The 21,694-nt window shown below is 32.1% G+C and overlaps 2 protein-coding genes across 4 annotated transcripts; both read right to left on the bottom strand.

The window, feature by feature from the left end:
* Nucleotides 1-263: 263 nt before the first annotated feature.
* On the bottom strand, nucleotides 264-4,349 carry LOC18105717 (uncharacterized). The gene is made up of 6 exons (XM_006374311.3): nucleotides 3,987-4,349; nucleotides 3,061-3,203; nucleotides 2,228-2,371; nucleotides 1,881-2,066; nucleotides 1,362-1,486; nucleotides 264-827 (listed from the first exon to the last, which is right to left on the bottom strand). The coding sequence occupies exons 1-6, from the start codon at nucleotides 4,213-4,215 to the stop codon at nucleotides 602-604; spliced, it is 1,053 nt and encodes a 350-aa protein (XP_006374373.2). The 5' UTR covers nucleotides 4,216-4,349; the 3' UTR covers nucleotides 264-601.
* An 11,086-nt stretch (nucleotides 4,350-15,435) lies between these two features.
* On the bottom strand, nucleotides 15,436-21,537 carry LOC18105718 (agmatine deiminase). 3 transcript variants are annotated; one of them, XM_024585902.2, is made up of 11 exons: nucleotides 21,381-21,537; nucleotides 21,176-21,271; nucleotides 20,439-20,552; nucleotides 20,247-20,336; nucleotides 20,041-20,125; nucleotides 19,487-19,542; nucleotides 19,298-19,376; nucleotides 18,588-18,722; nucleotides 17,405-17,637; nucleotides 16,312-16,470; nucleotides 15,436-15,789 (listed from the first exon to the last, which is right to left on the bottom strand). In XM_024585902.2, the coding sequence occupies exons 2-11, from the start codon at nucleotides 21,263-21,265 to the stop codon at nucleotides 15,688-15,690; spliced, it is 1,143 nt and encodes a 380-aa protein (XP_024441670.1). In that variant the 5' UTR covers nucleotides 21,266-21,271; nucleotides 21,381-21,537; the 3' UTR covers nucleotides 15,436-15,687. The 3 variants fall into 3 exon arrangements, with proteins under 3 accessions (XP_024441670.1, XP_006374374.1, XP_024441669.1); XM_006374312.3 differs by having other exon boundaries at nucleotides 21,365-21,519; XM_024585901.1 differs by lacking the exon at nucleotides 21,381-21,537 and having other exon boundaries at nucleotides 21,176-21,358.
* Nucleotides 21,538-21,694: the final 157 nt, after the last annotated feature.

Consider the following 21,694-nt stretch of genomic DNA (forward strand, 5'->3'; position numbering starts at 1 on the left):
GCCTTAGTCTCTTCCTTGTCAAACCGTTCTCTTCATCATCACTTCCTCTTGAAGCCTCTATAACCTCCTTTTTGTGAATGAAAAAGACTACTCCCTTGCTGGCTGCTGCTTCCTAGCTTAGCCTGAGCAAAACCGATCAAGCCTTGAGATATCCCAAGATTTTGTTTTTGGTTTTTTTCAAGATGGTATCCCAAGAAAGATACGCTTTGTTGAATAGGCTTATATATATTTGATGATGATCTTGAAAGCCAGATAAGCTAGGATTTGTTTACTTCATCCATGCTCTGTCACCATTTATTATCCTTGAACTAAACCATTGAATATTTGTGAGCAACAGACAATCCAGTTCCGTAAATTACAGATTGTAAAACTAAATACAACTGTGACAACGATGTACTAAAATTAAGCCACTGCACAACTGACAAAACTATTGCCAAAAAAAGGAAATCATCTCTCTGTAACCGTTTGAACAAACTGCTGCTACTTTGTTCCGCTTCAGTATTTTGAACATCCACCATCGCGGGTGTATAGGAAGTTGCTGAGCTGCACAATCATCCGCTGCATTCCCAATGTAATATTTCTTTTGTTCTATATTATTATCTCAATTTGAAAACTTTGAGATCAGCTTGTCAACATGAATTATGATATCATCAATGCGAGGACGAACTGCTGCCTGAGGTTGAAGCATCCATGTCACAAACTGATGAAGAGCTTCTGGGTATGGAGGTTTGGGTCCAGCTGGCCACTTTATCTGTGCATTTACAATGGCCAATTGAAGGCTTCCTCCAGACTCTCCAAGTGCGTATTCAAATGGAGATACTCCATACCTGTGGAATCAGCCATAAGAAAAGTCAGAAACATGTAGCTGCAAGTTGAGACATAAATGAGATCTTGCTTCACCTTAGAGGGAGGCAACAGATTTTGAAATTATAAACAACAGTTAAAAGGAAATGTGAATGTACAAGAATATGAAGTTTCAGAAAACATGATGCACCCAGGAACATGCTTGCAGAAAACACATCGATACAACACAGACACGCGCACACGCACACAAAGCATGCATGTGCTCACACTCACACACATGATAACGCATCTATGAGTTATATATGCAACCATATAAACTAATTTCAATACCATTGTAAATAAGAATTAAGAGAGAGAAAAAAAAGTCAATAAATACTAAACCTAAAATTATACAAAACAGCAGATGGACTCCATGTTCCTCAATAGTGGGTAAGCACAGGCATATATAAAATCAAACAGTTTTCACTGCAGAAAGTAAGAAGTACACAACACAAAACTAGTTACAAATGATTTCTGATAATAGAATAAAAATTATGACTGAAGCAAACGATTCTTACATTATTGCATATAGTGTGCATCCTAGTGACCAAATATCAGTTCTCTCATCAATGTCTGCATGGCTGGGGCAATCCCACAACTCAGGAGCTCTGAAAGGTGCTGAACAATGCTCAGACGCCCATTCCTACATTATAGCCATCAAAATCTAGTCATGATACAGTGGTGGAAGCTAATATCTTACAGAAATCCACATATGCTAAACAAACTAAAAAGTAAAGGTAAAGGCTCCCTTGTGTGGTGATAAATTCATAATCAAATAAACTTCAAGAACATTTTAACTTTTATTATGAAAAATAGATGAAGAAATTGAACAAAACATTCAATCGAATGAAGCTTTAAAGATCACACAAGTATGCACCAAGAAAAAATTGTACAAGTACATAACAAAAACCCATAAAAATATATATTGGTACATGGATGCACTAAGAAGGCTGCTGATAATGATACTGATGAAGAATGAACATAGAAGAGTAAAAGATTACAGGTATTAGCATAAAAATGAGAATAAAAATGATTACCTGCAACTGTAGTGCCTCTGAGCGAGATCGAATTTGCCTTTTTGCAGGTCGAGCACTCCCAAAATCCATCAATATAGCAAGAGGTGATTTCCCTTGCCTATGTGTTAGGAGAACATTACCAGGTTTGACATCATTGTGTGCATATGAAGGGTCAAAATTGTGCATATGTTTCAGCCCTGCACAAAGCTGCAGCGGCATTTTTCATAAGTGGGCATAGGACACAATACATTTGATGCATATCGAAGTATGATATTAACCCACATGTAAAGATACTACTGCATAACAATCCTGCTTCGAGATCAGAATGTATTGAATTAACAAGAAAATTATATATCATTTCTATTCACCTGTCGAAATATTTGAAGAACATCTGTGGTAGAAAAGAATTCCTTTTTAGCTTTCATAGCAGTGGAGTTGTCCAGTAAGGTTCCATCCAAGTGAACCGGAAATAACAAATAGGCTTCATGGTTCCAAGATCCTTCTTGAGTAGCCTATCCAGTAAAACATAACAGGACAAAAGAATGTTTAAGTAAAAGGTATGAAAGAAAAGACTTGAAAATAAGTTATTTTCAAGTCTCCTTGTCACTAATTTTGAAGCACAGAATAAAAATCAACCCTAATCTGATCGAATGACACTAAAGGATCTTGGCCTCGTGTTTGGAAAATGGTTAGTGGCTGGAATTTCCCATTTGTTAAAGCAATATAGAAAGTCCAACCCGCATGACATTTGTACATAAATTATTTTCAATTCAACATACAAGTTCCTATTCTTCTGTTAAACAACGTGCTATTACTTCTACACATAGGTTACTAGCTATGAACATGAAGGGGATTCTGCAGTGATAGTTTCACAAATAGAGGGTTCTATGCCTCTGATTGGATAGGAAAACATTGTTGGATTAGAAATCCATGTAGGAGATGCGCACACAGATACAGACACATAGGCATTAAGAAACTTCAACAAAACCCAGAAGCGAAGAAGAGAACATGGGTCCAAGTTCCTTAAAAATCTGACTTGTTACCCAATGAATGCTCTACTCTCAAAAGCTTCCCAACCATGATGCAGATAGACAGAATATGTCCATCCAAGAGCCTCAGATGAATTAATGACAAACACAACATCAATTTTATAAGAAATCTATCTACAATAATTTGAAAAGGAAGAACTTGCAGTTATTACCTTGACTGCAATAATAGCATGATCAAGAAGCGGAAGCAGATTGGGGTGATTGAATAGTGAAGAAACATGAATCTCTTCCCGCACCAACTCCAACTGCTCATTATTCTGAATAAGAACTTTCTTCATAGCATAAGTTCCATCACCTGCACAGTATTTAAAGTCAGACCAATGGTGTAACTGAATTCATTTCTTTTCCCCAAATGCTAAAAAAAGTTATATGCGCGCGCACACATATTCATCATACACATATTCATCATTTTACAGCAAAAGGAGGAAAAAAGCTGAGATGGTACATTTTGAAAGTGTGATAGAGGTTGCTTTTCAAAGTGTTTTTTTTACTCTCGAACGCATCAAAATAATGTTTTTTTTTAATTTTTTAAAATTCATTTTTGACATTAGCACATTAAAACAATCCAAAAACACTCAAAAAAAATTTAAAAGCATGATTGAGCTGCAATGCCAAACAAGGTCTAATTTAAGAGATCTGATTGAGTTTCAAGATTCAATGTTTTTGCCCCAGATACAAGTAAACTGAAAACTTTTCAAGGTGCTTACCTCATACAAATTCAAAAACATCATAATTTTAGGATCAGCTAAATAACCTGACCAATGAAACACCGTAAGATTAAATTCAACAACAAAACATTCTAGCTTCCCTCATAAAATCAAGACCATATAATGCATATCCAAATGGCATAATTTACAACAGAAATGTTGTAGATCAGGGATCAATTACAAAACATTACAGCACTAATCACTCAAACACCAAATGATGATGTCCACATAAATGACATCCCATATGCTTTAAGATCCATATTTCAGCAACCACAAGAGAACACGTAAGGAAATATTTAAGAGAAAGGAAATAGATGTCAGTAATAAGATATCGAATCTTTTTTAATTAAGATTTGGGAATGAGAAGGTACCAGAGAGATGGGATTTGTCCTTGACTTTTTTAGAGAGGCCACCAGCAACAGCACCACCACCAGAAGCAGGAGCGGAGGCGTTGACCACCTCCTTGACCAAAAACACATAGGCAAATCCACCTTCACCAAGCTGCCTCACGATCCTGAATCTGTTCTCATTGATCCACACATCTCCCCCTCCGTTAACGGCGTCGTATAATGCATTCAGCCCCGAAAAAGAGCACCCCATCTATCTCTGAACTCTCTCTCTTTCTCTCTTCTGTCTTTCTGTGTGTGTGGAAGAGCGAAGGGGAGCGGATCTTGGACTCTCTCTCTCTCTCTCTCTCTGGTTTCTTGTTCCCTGTTTGGAGAACGAAATTAATTAATTTTACTTGCTTAAATGTCTATTTTTTATTTGATTTGATTTCCAAAAATATGAATTTGTCCTCAAACATTTTTTTTTAAAATTTCAACCAAGTTTTTTTTATCAATATTTTCTTCGAATTGACGTTATTTTATAATAATAATTATAAGAAGTACGCAAAGAAAATTTTTCTCCCAGGTTAAATAAGAACTTTTTATTAAAAAAATATATAAAATTTTCTAACATGTATTTTATAAAAAACAAAATTCTTAATTATAAACAATAATATTTATATATATTTAATTAAATAAATTAATATTTAATCAAGAAATAGCTAGTATTAAAATATTTGATCTCACAATACAGATCAAGTATTCAATTATATATATGGTAAAAAATAAATTCAATAAAATGATTATACCCAATAAAAAAATCCATCAATAAAAAAGAATTAAATAAATATATAAAGACCAATTATCAAGTAATCCAATATGGAATGACAAAACTTTAAAAAAAAACAAGTGGAAAAAAAAAAAGATATAGGTCAATTTGGTTAACCCACTAAACTTATTACCATGGGCATAAATTAACGTGGACTCATGGAGAGGAAAGTGAAGAAAAAAAACAAAGATCACTAACCAAAAAATTATATCTTGAATGATGAAATTAGAAAAAAAAAATGATCTAGAAAAGACCAAAGTTAACTAGTGTATACTTTCGAAACTCATGACCGTGGTAATGAGGCCGAGACCAACCGCATAGAAGGTAAACCCAAAAATAATGAAGAAAAATTATCAATAAAAAAATGGTTAGCAAAGAAACTAAAAAAATAAAAATAATGAAAAAAATCGAGTCAACTTGGGATTGAGATAACACCACATAAAGGAAAGTGAAAGAAAAAAAAAAGCATGAATAACAATTAAAAAAATTAATGTCGAATGATAAAATTAAAGATAAATTAATTTTATAAAAAAAAACCAAGGAAAAAACTAAATGTAACTCGAGTTAACTTTTGAAATTTGTGATCTTGACTATAAAGCTGTGAATAACCTCGTAAAAGAGGGAAATTAAAAAAAAATTATCAACTAAAAAAATGATAAGGGATTAAATTGTAAAGAAAAAAAAAGAAGAGAAAAGGCATTCAAAACAAAAACAAAACAAACAACAATAAAAAAGTAGAAACCAAATTCAACATAAAAATAAATTAAAATCAAATACTTAGGCATTAAATTGAAAACAAATTATAATTAATAAAAGGGTAAAATGAAATTAAAAGAATAAGGATCAAATTTGATATGAAAATCAAATTAAACTTAATGTTATGGATGAAATTGTAAAAAAAATCAATTTTAAAAATTATCTCAAACTAAACAAATAGCAATGAAAAGAATAAAGACCAAGTTTGAAAGATTAAAAAGTTGAAAAGGGTGAAATTGAAAAGGATTTCTAATTTTATAAATTATTGCAAATAAAATAAATAATAACCAAAACAACAGGGACCAAATCTGAAGGGATTAACAATTAAAGGGCCTCTTTAAAATCTTGAAGGTACATGCGTGTAAATTGAGTAGGAGAGAGAGAAGAAGGGGTGAAAGGTCGTTGATGTCAAACTAAATGACCTTTGGCCACATACACCTACTCCTCGTAGATGCGCGTCGAGAAGATTCAAATATCATTGTGGAAGGTGATGTTTGATCACCAAGTGTCCCCGCACACACTGTCCAAATAATGATGGGCTTCCCACGCACTAACAAGTCATCAACAACTTTTTTTAATAATATTTGTATATATTAAATTACATAGTTGCCCTAAACTAACCTGAACCAACCTGACAATTACAAAAAAGTCTAAGCACAAATTAAAAAATGCCCTTGAACATAAATTATAGAAAATCCAAACCCATGGGCATGCAAGCCATTTTACTATTCATTAAAAATAGCAAAGATAAAAACACCCTTAAACGTAAGCTTTAAATAATTTTGAATATATAGGCATAAAGATCATTTTTCTATGTATCATAAAATGAAAAGATGTCTTTACCCCATTTAAATTTTAGAATGACAAATAGACCATTGTGAAATTACTAAATTACCCCAATATCATCCTTTCTTGGTTATGTTTTCAATGGAAAAATAGGATTTTCACCCTAAAATTCTAAAAAGCCACCAGTTTCATCTATTTTTTTCACTTGAGTACCCTACCTTTTAATTTCATCCTCCCTAACAAATTAACCTAAATTGACCTATAATTTGGTCCAATAAAAACTAAATGAAAAAAAAAACATTGTGAATAGTGTGTCCGCAATGTTTTGTAAAGGGATCCACAATGCTTTTTGCACAGTTGATTTCGCATACCTTTTAATATTACTTATAATACTAGATTGGTTCACGTGCTATGTCACGGGCTTATCTGATTTTTATATATAAAAAAATATGTTTTGGTGTTGTTACTTGTAAAAAAGTAAGAAAAATCTGCAATTCGGATCATAAACCTGTTTTGATCCAATAAGTTGGTTTTATTTAATTGTATGATAAAAAAAAATACAACAATAATAAATGAACTAGATTAAAAAATAAAGTGATGATGATGATCTGCACACCAAAATATGCTTACCAAAATAAAATAAAATTATAAAGCTCATTTTTCAAGTAACTCAATGTTGAAGGACTGAATTAAAAAAATCAAGAAATGACAAAATAAAAGACTTGATTCAACTCAACTTAACATGTAAAACCTACAACCTGGGTCGCAAGTCCAGGATAAGCCAATAAAAAGCAAATAAAAAAAATTACAAAGTCAAGTTCCCAACAAACCCAATATAGAAAGATAAAATGAAAGGAAAAATCAATTAAAAAAATCATCAACAAACCACCCACCAAACCCTGTGGCATTAGACATCCAAATGGGATAGCCTAATAAAAGGCAAAATGAAAAAACAACATGAACCTTGATTCTAAAAAAACAAACTTAATGTTAAAAGACAAAACCAAAAAAATATGAGTCGATCCAAGCTAACACACTGAACTCGTGACCCAGGTCACGAGATCATAATAGCCTTGTAAAAAGAAAACTGAAGAAAATCATGAAACTCAATCTCTAACAAATTCAATGTTGATGGATGGAATTGAAAAAGAAAATCAGTGTTGAAAAAGGACCTAAGAAAGAAATATATTAACTCGGGTTAGTTTTTCAAACCTCTGACCTAGATCATGATATCCAAATTACCCCATAAAAGAATCATAAAGCCCAATACTCAACCAATTCAATGTTGAATGATTAATTCGATAGTAAAAATCAATTTTAAAAACGACCCACAACAAAAAAATAAAAAAAAGACCCAATCTAAAAAAAAATGAGAGGAGTACTTTGTTGATATAGCAATGTGAAGTTCAAGGATAATAGAGAGAAACTAGGGATGAGAAGGAAAAAAATAAAAATGGTCCTCCATGTAGAACCAATCGCCACACACGTAGCGCTGCTGGAAATGTCTTACCGAGATGAATTGAATGCCATCAAAGATGGCGGCGTTCTAACATCGAAAGAAGCCACACACACCGTCAGAGTGTGGAGGCTTTCTTTACTCACTAGTACGTGCAATGCACGACCAACCCATTTTCCATTACCTATCAACTTTAGTCCCTCCAATTATTTTCAGTCTCAAACTTGGTCCCTCAAGCCTTAGTTCTTTTAGATAAATAAAATTGAATTTTATTTTGCAAAATAAGCATCAACCAAGCATTGGAAGTTTTTCTTAATATCATAGAATCCTCATATTTAGGCAACTAATAAACTTTATTAAGTCCAATCCTAAAAAAAAATCATTTTAAAGGATCAAATAGAAAAAAAATAAAAATTAAGTGACCAAAATGTTTTTAGGGTTGATCTTTCCCTTGCCTATATGGATTTCAGTCCCTGATTCTTCCAAGAAAAAGGGCTTAATATTTTTGTATTGTTCAAATTTGGTCCTCATAGCTTAAATTATTTTATATTAATACAATTTCATTTAATTTAGCCAAACTAAACATCAATCGAGCGTTGTTTTCCCCCTGACATTGTGAGAACCTTACCCAAAGTCAACTAAATAAAAATATTAAGTCTAATACCAACCCAACCTGAATTGAAATGAATGAAATTGAAGAACAAAAAAAACTAAAGTGGTAAAAAAAATTGATACTATTGCAATCCATAATAATTTTGTGTCTGGGTGAACAATAATTTTCCTTAGCGTTTTATTTTTTTATACAACAAGCATAACAGATTTAAAATGTTAATAATATTCATTAATTTCTTCATCAAATTTTATTCATCATCAAATTTTATTCAAATATACATAGATAAGACTTATAATATTAATTGATAGAGAAAGAAAGGGGGGGAATTCTTGAAATATTGAGAACCTAATGGATATAATTTATAGATTTAGGATATAATTGATAAGAGATATAAATAGTTTTGGAACTAAATTGAGTGTTTCACTTTCTTTTCTTTTTCTTTTTTTGCTAATTTTATTTTTTTATGTCTTCTTGTTTATCTTAGTTTAAGTTTTGGTCTCTCATGCATCTCTCATAAACAGACAAATGACTTTTGTTATTTGTTGCTTCCAATGAGTATATTTAAAGACAAGAGTGGGAATAAATAATGCTTAGTTGTTCATCAGAAATTGATACTAATATTAATGATGATAACCATAACAAATTAGATTTTATAATATTAATCTACCAAAGAAACAAAAAAAAAATTCTATTATAATTATAATAACTATATGGTTAAAAAATAGTTTTATTTTAATTCAATTATAATTATGTTTAATTGTTTTTCTTGTGATATAAGAGTAAAATAGAATGTGAAACTCATAAACTCTTATATATAGAAATAGATTCTCATGATAGTGATAAGAAACATTAATATTTGAAGCAAGGAAGATTGAAAATAAGATTTTTAGTGGTTAAAAATCTCATGTTGATGCTTGAAAACCAATTCAAAAATACCTTAATTAATATAATTTAAAAAATTTATGATTAGAAGAAAATTATTTTAATATTATAGTATTATTAATGGAGGCTCAAACTTATAAATTTTGTCAATTTTACTTCAATGTTAAACAATGTCACTCTTAAGAAATTTCATCCAATTTACCCATGCTTAGTAAGTGTTTATATCCTATGTGTGAAATTAAATCATGATATGGCTCAAAACACAAATTTAATGTTAAATAATAACAAATTTCACTTTACTAGACTAGCTTGAATAAAAGAAAGGTTTACAAAATTTAGTATGATTATGTACTAAAATAATTTTTCAAGCATGTAAAGACAACATGCAAATTGGATAAATTCCTTCAACTATAACTAAGATTGAATGGAGCGAAGTATGACCATTTAAAACAAAATTTATAAAATTAAAAGATTTGTAAACATGCGATTAAGGGTTAAATTAATATTTTCTCAAAATAAATTTATGTTAATTTATAGTATAAATTGCTTGCAAAAGATCTCTCCAAAAATATATTTAAACATCTCTTACCATTGAAATAAAAACAAAAGATTTTGGATAAACCTCTATATATATATAAAAGATTTTGGGAAGGGAGAACTTCACGTCATATACACTCTCTTGGACATCATAAGTAAATAATAAATAAAAAGACAATGTGTCAGTTGTAAATGCTAATTTATAAAAAATTAAAATCCATCACGAAAACACTTTGAAATATAAGTGTTTTCACTGTTAACTTAAGCAATTTAACAATTTTTCAATTTGAGAAAATTCTTAATTCATTAAAAATCAATCACCATTACAAATAATAACATTAATCATCTATAAATCATTATTCACATCAATCATGACATAATTATAGCATAATTTTATAAAAGTTATCATAAACCTATCACTATTTATCTTCTCTGCACATGGCCAACCACCTAAGGCCTCTTTAGCCCTATAAGTTTTTCATCAATTCATCATAATGTCCTTCTTTCCATAATCTATAATGTTTCTAAAGACTCAATTTCAAAGAAATTTTCTTTTCCCTTAAATTCATATTAAGAGCCCTAAATCAATTTGCTAGAATCTGAATGGGAATCAAGCAAATTTCATTCAAATCAACATAAACAAGCTCTAAACATCCTATTGAATTGTAAATTGAGTTTTGAAAGCTCATTAGCTTAAGTTTTTTCAAATCTCTTTTTAACTCCCCTCCTTTCTTTTCTTCTTTCTCTCTTTAAATCTTTCTTAATGTTAGTATTTTTGTGTTTAATCCTTCTCCAAAACCCACTCTATCACTTAATTTTACCCTTTCTTAAGCATTTAGCATGAGAAAATTGAAAAAAACTTCAAACTTTCCTCCCCTCTCTATCATGGTTATCCTACCAGTCCCTTAGGGATTTAAGGGAGAGTGAAGATTTTTTTTAATTATAATTTTACCCCACAATTCTTCTAAATTTTCATTTTGGATTTTCTCTTAAACTTCCTTTATTATTTAATACCATTATTTGAACTAACTTAGTCCAAATCCCCCCTTTTCTTCTTCTTCTTTTTTTTTAAAAAAACTTTCAAAACAATCCTTCTTATCATTTATTATTATTATTATTATTATTATTATTATTATTATTATTATTATTATTATTATTAAATTCTTGGGGTTTACATCCTTCCATTCTTATGAAATTTCATCCCTGAAATTTAAATTTCATACCTATATTAGAAAATAAAGTCAGATACTTCATTTTTTTTAATCTCCGACTCCCTTTCCCATGTTTGTTCTTCTACCTAGGAGTTTCTCCATAATACTTTCAGCAAGAGAACCCTTTTATTTTGCAACTCTTTTTTGCTCTGGCCTAAAATCTTAACTGGTCTCGTTTCTAGAGTTAAATCCTCCTTGACTTTTATTGGAACTTGAGGCAATACTCGTGAAGGATCTATCTTTGTTTTTTGGAGCAATGACACGTGAAACACATTATGTATTTTGGCCAAATGTGAAGGTAATTCCAATTAATAAGCGACCGGCCCAATTCTTTTCATGATCTCAAAGGGGCTCATATATCCTAGAGCTAACTTTCCTTTTATTCTGAAGCGAATAGTGTCCTTCCAATGTGTCATTTTCAAAAATACTTTATCCCCCCACTTGAAATTCCAAAGGCCTTCTTCGGTTGTCTTCATAACTTTTCTGTCTGTCCTGAGCTTCTTTCATCCTCTCTCTAATTATCCTCACTTTATCAGTAATCATTTATACCATTTCTGATCCCTACAACTTCCTTTCACTCACTTCATCCCAGCAGACAATGGTATAATATTTTCTCTCATATAGTGCTTTATATGGGGCCATACCAATAGTAGTTAAAAATCTATTATTGTATGTGAATTCTACTAGTGGTAAAGATCCTCTCAATTTCCTCTAAATTCTAGTATATATGTCCTCAGAAGATCTTCAAGTGTCTGAATGGTCCTTTCAAACTAACCATCTGTTTAAGGATGAAATATAGTACTTAAGTTTAATTTAGTTCCTAAAGCTCGTTATAGACTCGACCATAATCTCGATGTGAACCTTGGATCCCAATCTGATACAATTGACACTAGCACCCTTATGCAATCTAATCACTTCATTTACATATAACCTGGCTAGTTTATCCACTAAATCTGTTATTTTTATTAGTAAAAACAAGGCAGATTTTGTGAGTCTATCCATAATTACCCATGTAGCATCATTACCCTTCTTACCTTTAGCCAATCTTGACATAAAATTCATATTGATATCTTCCCATTTTCATTCTAGAATTGACAACGACTGTAGTTTCTCACACAATTAATGTTTGTTATGTGTGTGGAAACTTAGGGGATCATGGAAGTATGGAAACTCCTAGGCTTGAAAGTATAATTGAAAGTAGGAACATTCATAAATATATTGTGTTATATTTGAACCCAAATTAGTAATATGAAGATGCTAAATTGTTTGTTTAAATGTAAAATTTGTAATAAGGAATTTTTGAATTGGGTGTTTGAATGTGAAATTATAATATTGAAATGTTGAATTATGTGTTGAATGCAAAATAATGTTATGGTAAAATTCAAAAGTGAAAAAAATGGATTCATTGTGTCCATGTTTCTAATGCCCAAAATAGACTAAGATTATGCAAATGTATGCAGTGACTTATATATTTATGTGTTTAGGCTGAATTGGTTGTTAAACGAATAATTGATTGTGTATTTGGCTAAACAAAAGTTAATTGTTTGGGAGTTGTAAAAGAAACGTCTAGGGTGGAACTCGACTTCTCAAGAGCATATGCTGCAGAAACTTCAGGTAAGGGTCGCCTTTACCTCTTTGATTAATTAAGTTGTTTATGTAAATGTTGAAATACAAATTGTATATTTATATGTATTATTGGAAACAAATGTTCATCATCAAAATTATGGTATTATGAAAGATAATATTACAAGATCAATGTCGGGTGGAAAATAAATATCATTAGATATTATACCTTTAGGGTGGAAAAATGATGTTTTCAAGCAGAATAATGACATTAAATAAGAATACACCCACATGACAATAACAATGTAAACATATAAAATGACCACAATAACAAGATTCGATAACGTATGACTACAATGATAGAGATTATCTAGTTAATACTTGTATTAGCCTCAATGGTGAAAATTGATAATGTAAATAGTAAGTCGGTTGCAACGACAAAGACTAGTTAGTTTAATTCTCAAAATGGGCACAACAATGAAACTTGATGATGTTAGAAATAAGTGTTGACTGCACCGATAGAAACTAACTAGTTTAATACTTGTTTTAGCTCAATAGAAAAAATCAATAATGTAATTGGTAAGTCAGGTACAACGACAGAGACTAATTAGTTTAATCCTCTAAATAGGTGCAATAGTGAAATTTGATAATGTTAAAAATAAGTTGACTACAATGACAAAGACTAATTAATTATTTGTTAAAGTTGCTTATTTGGATAGAGACTTACTAAAGTCGGCTAATTAGATAGAGATTTGTCTATTTTATATCTTACTCGGCTATTTAAATAGAGACTAATTAATTATTAGTTACAGTTAATTGTTTGGATGAAGACTTATTGATTATACGTTAAAGTCGGTCATTTGGATAAAGACTTACAAATTATATGCTAAAATCGATTGTTTGGACAAAGACTTGTCTATTTTATATCCTAGTCGGCTGTTTGGATGGAGACTAATTACTTATATATTAAAGTTGGCTCTATAAATGGACATTAAATGTGTTAAATTAAAATTGGCCATCTTGACGGAGGTTAAGAAAGTTAAGTTAAATGGGCTGTGTCAGCTAGGATCTTGTAGAAAATATAGAGTTATCCTTAATAGATGAAACAAGGTTAAGGACTAATTTTAGCAAAATGGGAGTGTTATGGTTGTGTTTATGACTAAAGTTTGACATAGCATATATGTGTAAAGTATGTCTAGATTTTTATATTCATTGTCTCCATTACTATATATTTCAGGTCCATCGTAGCTACACCGTCTCAGAGATTACACGGGTTTGATTGTTTAGTCTTTCTTTTAGATAGATAGATTTTTTTTTAATTTCAATTTTCATGTTATGTAGTTTAACGTTGAGTATTTATAAAGTGTTAGTATTTTGAAATTTAAGATTAAATAGTAGGATGTATTTCTAATTATTAAAGTTTTCATTGTTCAATATATATATATAATCATTTATATGGTAAATCCACCATAATTATTAAAATCGGACCGGCCCGACAGGTTGACCCGATGGCTGGTTTGGTCCGGGTAAGCTACAAGACCGGGGCAAGCAAAAACCCGTCAAAACCCGCCGAATTGACTCGTGACCCGGGCGACCCGACAGAACCTAGTTGAGACCTATTTTTTTCTCTTTCAAATGTATTTTTTCACCTAGCTAGAGACCTTTTTTTTTTTAATTTTTTAGTTGGTTATTAACCCTTTTCAAAGTTCACTATATAAATACTAAAAAACAATTTTATTTTTTCAATGTGGGATTTGAAGCCCTTTAGTATATATATACTCTATGTTCACGAGAAAAAAAAATTATTTTTTCATTGTGAGATTTGAAACCCTATAGTATATATACTCTATATTCATAAGAAAAATGTTATATTTTTTTAATGTGAAATAAAAAAACCTTATTGGTTTAAATATTTCAACTTAAAAGATATACTAATATAGTATCTTTTTAAAGTGGGATACAAAACTTTTTGAAATAATCTTGTAAACTTCATTATTTATAACATATATTCACATGAATTGTTTCTTAATTTTTTTATATAAAATATTAAAATTTCAATTTTTATTTTATTTTTTCAGATTAATTCGGGTTGACCTGGGTTCTTGGCTGGGTCATCTTCGGGTCGGATCTGATAACTATGAAATCCACTAGGGGTATTGATGGTATAAATAAATTGCAATGTCAACTTTAGTTGTTTTTACAGATAATAAAGTGGATTAAAATTTTGGGTACAATCCCGTGCAAGAAAAACCCTATCAAAATCTTAATTGAAATGTATATTATGATTCCTTACATGTTAACTACGTATGCGATAAATACTACAAGTTTTATAAATCGAGATGGAATTGTTTGAATGATTCAAGAGGAAGGAAATTATGAATTAAGCCAGTTCAAAAAAAAATACCCCAAAATTTATGGGGGTGTTACAGTTATCTTCACCGAGATCTTTTTCCATTCCCATGATTACGTGTTTATGCAACTAAAACATTGCGCAGCTAAAAAACTTTGGTCCTCACGGCGTAATAACTAGTATTATTTAACCAAGGCATTTAAAAATAAAAAAACAAAAACCAATTTGCTGGCAATGCATAGATGGTTCTTGATCGTCCATTTTCATATACATTGCAAGGTCACTAATGTTGGCAGTATCTTAACCCCAAAATTGTCGGCAAATGTTGCACAAGTGCAGATTTTGTGGGGGAAAAAACAGAGTGAATCATGCGTGTGCTAACACTATGGCCTGGACCAGGAATGGATTCATCTGTTCACATGGCTTGTTCAAAAACCGAGTTCAGAGAACTTACACCTGCTAATTTGCACATCTCACATGAATGACAAGATTTATCAACCAACAAGAAGAATGGCGTAGAAATGCAAATTCAACATCTTAATTAGGTAATAATATGATGATTCAAGAAGTCGATTTCTATTTTGTGAATCAAGGTCAAGGCATGCTGTTCTAGGGCATGCATTGCATTAACATCTCTGCCAGATAAATGCCACACGGATCAAATGGAAGATATAAGTTTACCTTTATGGTACATAATTTAATTGTTAGTCTAAGACTATTACCAGCGCAACTCATGCCGGCATTTATGCATAATCAACCATGTTTAACAGTTCGAGGTAGAGAGAGCAGCTGGCTGTTGCTGAGTAATGCAATGTATATTCCCCCCAGCCAACACAATTTCCCTCGCACCTTCGATTCTCACCACCTGAGTTAAGATCATTCAGATTCGCTATGTTAAACATAGGAAACAAAACATATTATAAGTAACCAATGAACACAAAACTGTCTCCTGTGAGTTTCTGTACAACGTTAGCTGTATCAAGTATAGCTTGCTAGTTTAAGATTTTTCTTTATACATGCTTGGTCTTAGGACTGCAGCTTATAAGCATCATTAAATAGTTTTTTACATTGCAGGTTATAATCAGACTCATGTTCCAGGACCATCATACAAGGTAGTAGATTATTTTACCCAAAAATAAAGATCCCCTACCGAGGGGGGGGGGGGGGGCAGAAGAAAATAAAATCCAGTTCTTGCTATTGTGAGCATTGAAACTTTGTTTTCTTGCAATCAACTACCTGAATTCTACATTAAGATTTTAATACGACCTAGGTGAGACTCACATATCAAGTCATCATGTCTTTGGAAGTCAATCCGCATGCACTTAGATCACATATCTTGCATATGAAGCTTATAAATATTGATAAATTGAACAGAAGTATTCCTTACTTCATGATTTGGAAAAGCTTGAGAGAGGACACGAACAGCTTCATCATCCCACTTCTGGTCCCCAAACTGTGGAGTGATGATCCCACCATTGGCAATATAGAAGTTTACATAAGATGCAGCAAGTCTGGTACCTGGAAGTCTTGGTTTAGCATTGCCATCCTGTGGCCAAAAACCATTTAAGACCGTGATCCAATAAGACCATGCAATTTTTATTTATATGTTGCTGCATGAGGGCTGGATATCATAAAGGCTGAAGGGTGATTGTAACAACTTTAGGTCTCCAAAAATTTTAGTATGATTACACAGTTGGGGGACCTAGATTTGTGGATAATTATTGCTCCAACTAGGTAAACAGCATCAAAGAAGATTAAAATATCATATATTCAACTCCGTTCCATCATTCAGTTTGAAATTTAAACATATCAACAACAAACAAAGAGTTGTCCACAAAATAAGGACTTAAATAAAAAAAAGAGAAACTAAGATGACATGCACGAAAAGTAAACTAAACCAGTACCAGAAATAAAGGTGCAATCAACCATTTTTCACTATTTTAACCTTTTGGACAATGAAGGAGCGTAAAAGTCCAGCAGGTAATTGTTTTAATGCTTTTCCTCTTTCACCTTTTTTGGAATTGTTTTTTTTTTCTTTTGAGTTAATTCCGGCAGTTTCTTGTAAATAAAATTGTGTCTAACCTATTACAAATTTGTTAACAATTTACCCTACAAACATCACAAATTAATGAATAATTCAGAGCAATGTCTGTGTGGATGGATTCTTTCATTGTTATGTTTTCAGCAGACATTTGGGTTGCTGGAAAAGTAACAGCTGAGACAGATGAATATACTCATAAAAGCCTCACATGTGGAACATTCAGAAGCAAAGGAACAAGTACGTAATTTCCTTTGAATCTAATTCCTCAATTTAGAAATGAACTGTTTGATGTGGTTCAGGACCTATTTGAAAAGCATTTGCGTGTTAGATAAAACACATAGGAAAGAAAGTATTTCAGTGTTTTACTTGAATATTCTCTAAAAAAAATGTAAAGTAAGAACACTGGCATGAAAATCAAATTTTAGGGCGGTATTCTTACTTGAACAACTCCAGCAGCTTCTTCATCTGTCATATAAAGTGGTCCTGGCACATGAAGTTTAATTATTTCTAATCTCCTACCATTAGCATCACTAGTATTGGAGAGGATTGATAAAGCTTCCATTGATCGTTTGAACTGGGGATCCTTTTCATCTTCAGTCCAAGACAACAAAACAACACCAGGCCTCACAAAGCAGCACATATTGTCAATATGACCATTAGTATCATCATCACCTGTTACATCCCATGGTGTTTAGTGTCACCTTTTGCAATTTTCGCTACCTTCAGGTACAAATTTATAATTGTAATTATAGTAACATCGATGTTGCAAAATAATCAGAAGAAACTGAAGAAAAGAAACAATATGACATGAAAAGAACAAAAAGGTGTATAAGTGATTATAATGCAAAATAACAACACCACAACAGAGATCATAGACTGTATATTAAAATCTAATCTATCAGAGTCTCATCTGGTAGTTGATGCAGGCTAAAATCAGCCTTCATTATAAGAATATCAGAGGAAAAGAAAGTGCAGGCATGCAGTAGAGACACAAGCTACAGACTGTTTGGTTACAAGGGCATCATTATGTTTGTTATGTTTTATTGGTTTCATTGTGAGCATCTCATGGAGTTTAGATGATATAAAGTAAAAATGTGTGGATTTTTTTTATCTATTATAAAGGGGTTTTGGAGAACTCAGGTTCATGTGAAGCCAAGGATTCTTCCTCTTCTATTGCTACTGCAGCTTGATCTCTCTGATCGACTCAGTTCAAGGTATTTGTTTTTCAATCTGAATTATAGCACGTTTACTTGTTCTTGAATTCTGTATATCAGTTTTTCAGCAGTTTATTAGTTGTTTAAATTACTTGTTCTGATTATCCTTATTGCAATAGGCGAGGTTCTAAGTAATTGTTAAGGTCAGCCCTTTACAATTTTTTGACAAAATGAAAGCAGAAATGCACATCACATGCACTCAAATGTAGGGGCACAGCAAAATATGGTTTTGCAAGGTTATATATTCAAAAGGGAATGCCAATAGATTGCAGGATATGAATTATCATGAAAATCTTCTTTATTTTTATGAAAAAAAACAAGAATATGAATTATAGAATAAAACTAAAAATTCAGAAGTATTCAGAGTAAAGAGAGAATATCTGAAGTGGCGTTCATATAATTACATACCATATAATCCATAAGGCAACCAAATAACCTTCTGAACTCCAAGATATGCCTTGAGTTGATCTTCTATCTGTTCTTTGGTCAAATTTGGGTTCCTGTTTTTGTTCAAGAGGCACTCCTCAGTGGTAAGGCATGTCCCTGAAACCACAAAAAAAAGACATACATTAGCAAGACCAAAAGAAAATAAAACTCTACTGATAATTTTGGTTAAAGAGATCCCAAAGCTACTGGAGAAGAGGTCTTTTCCATAATTTTTAAGGCAAACTGCTTTACTGTGAAAATTACTATTAGCTAGATCCACCCCTGGCAATGCAGTGTTGAACTTCTTAATAACGCAAGTTAACTAGACAATATATGATACAACCAAATGATATCCACTCCACAATCAGAGCTGTCAACAGAATTGAATAGAGAAAATCAAATGAAGCTGTAGCATTATTATATTGCATATCCATGACCCGATACTTCCAACACGAGCGGATTCTAGGTCTACACAAGAACGCACCAGAAACAGTCTTACAGAAGAATAGGATATCTTCTTCTAGTGCTGAATCTCCCAAATGATGAAATGGAGAGAGATCAGGTTAGAAAGTAAAGGGCACCTTTCCATTTCTATCCTGGTTGCAGTACCCTGCCTCCCTCATAGACACACATCAATATATTTCTCACACAATTAAATCTCATGCATATTTATAGAGTCCACGGATCAGTACCATCTCCATCTACATGGATGCTTCCACCTTCAAGAATCATAAAGTGGGGAAACCTTGGAAGTTTTTCCGTTCCTATGATCTGAAAAAACAACATTAATTCAGATCAAAACCCAGAAAACTAATACATGCAAGGTAATTAAAGAAAATAAGATGCACAGAAAGTTTATGCAATCTGTTTTACTACACCACCTTCCTTGCCACGAGAAGGTCAAGACTCCAATCCTGGTAACAACCATCATCAACCCCTATAAGTTTCAAGGCCAAATCCTTTCAGAGACGGTACTCAATAAAGAGTAAAACTTTACCAACAAACAAACATAATAACACCAGGGTGGTTTCTTGATATATGCAATTAAATGATGCTCTGGCACATATTCACATATCTTATCTCAAGGATTTGAAAGCAATGATGAACATGTTCTACAATTTCACATTTGATTCCTAATTCAATTCCTAAAACTATCATGAAATTAGTCATCATTTTCTCAACAAAGGGCTCCAGAAATATCAGTAATCGCTAAGGAAGGAAAACCTGTAAGAATTTTGAAGTCAAGATTTTAGAATTGCAATCATCGACAGTAACCTGAATAGCAGTATAACGCATTCATATATAGCAAAACAAGGCATCAGGTTGTTGCACTGTAAAGCACCAACGTTTAAGGATCATGTTGCATCATCTATGAGACGGAATACCCATGATATGTTAATATTTAACATCAAACTTGAATGTTTTAAAATCTTACCTCCCCAACCATTAAAATTCCAATCAATCCCTGCAATGCGTTGCTCGAGGTTACCATGATTTGATCCATTTTTCCTTACAACAAACTTGATAAAGAAACCGAAATTATTCAGGATAAGGAAAAAAAAAGGAACTGAAATATCAAAATAAACATTAATTGAGCAAAACATCATAGAAATGCTAAAAGAGAGAAGCAGAAAAACTCACAGTCGGACCAATATCACGAAACCAAGAATCATTCATGCTCATCTCAAGAACTCTCACATGTTCTGGTAGCTGACTTCGTGCATTTTCCCACTAAAAGTACAGTCAATTGAAAAAAAAATTAACTCAGTTGAGAACAAATTCAAATCCCATAACAAAAACGTAAGACTTCAATTTGTTAAAATGTCGAACAACCTGAGCAGAGCTTGCACAGACAGTTACAGGCTCAAACTTTGAAATTGCAATTGCCACTTTGGTGAAAACAAGTTGTGCATGTAATGCATTGTCTCGCCAGTTATCCGGGCGCTCCTGCAAAGCAAAACATCAATACTTGATTCTATAACAGGCTTTAGGAGCTTTTCTCTTTTTTTCAAAAAAAAAAAGAAAGAAAGAAAGAAAGAAAGAAAGAAGAGAAGAGAAAAGAAAAAATATCCACAATTACTGCATGAAAAGTGAGAACCCCATCTGCATTACAACCACAAAAGGTAGGGAAAATCCCAACAAGTAATGGTATGGATCAACAGATTCTCGAATTTCTACAGGAATAAGTACGAAAATTAACACAGTTTATCAAATGATATAAATAAACCTATTCCTCTGCTAAAAGAAAAGAAGACCTTTCTTTCTTTCTTTCTTTCTTTCTTTCTTTTTGTTTTTTTGTAAAAGGGGTCTCAAGAAGAAGCTCAACAACACACTCTGGATGTGAGCATGTCCCAAAAACACGAAACAAAAGAAAACAAACAGTCACTTTACTTAGAATCATGAAGTCGTCCTGCGGGACAGTTGGTTTTCCTATACTGAAGAAAGCCTAGTAATTAGAAAAGAACCTACTTTCAGTCACTGTTAAAAAAAATGATTGATCACATCACAGTGAACAACACAATATAAAGTGGCAATTAACAAGTAAAGGTTCTATATGTATGTATACTTACAGGCCAGCCCATCCAAGTCTGTGAGTGGGGCTCCCACTCTGCAGGCATGCTGTATCCATGAACAGCCGGTGCCTCTCCTGTCACTACCATCTCCCTCTGTTGCATAGAGAGAGAATTCCGATTTCAGTTAAGTTGAAACAGATTGTAAAACAAAGAATTCTTGGATTTGAAAAAAAAAAAAAAGAGTACAAAATCCAAAGAGAACTTGAGTGAATTCTTCTCGCTTCAGTTTAAGGAAAGGCAAAGGACAGAGAGAGACTGCACTGTGTTGATGTTTTGTTATTGGCTGGCAAGTGAAAACAAAAACTACCACAGAAACATTAATAATTTAGAAAGATGCCCAATGGGCTGCTCCCACTACTTACAATTAATAATTGTGGTGCTTCAGCTTCTTCTTCTTTTTTAATTAATCTAATTTGGAAAGAAAGAAAAAACCAAAAGTGAGAGTATCAAAGTGTTAAACACGAGAAAACTGCATTGTTAATCTCAAATACGTGAAAAAAGTGGTTTTGAGTTCAC

Source organism: Populus trichocarpa, chromosome 15 (assembly GCF_000002775.5).
Source record: "Populus trichocarpa isolate Nisqually-1 chromosome 15, P.trichocarpa_v4.1, whole genome shotgun sequence".
Lineage (NCBI taxonomy): Eukaryota > Viridiplantae > Streptophyta > Magnoliopsida > Malpighiales > Salicaceae > Populus > Populus trichocarpa.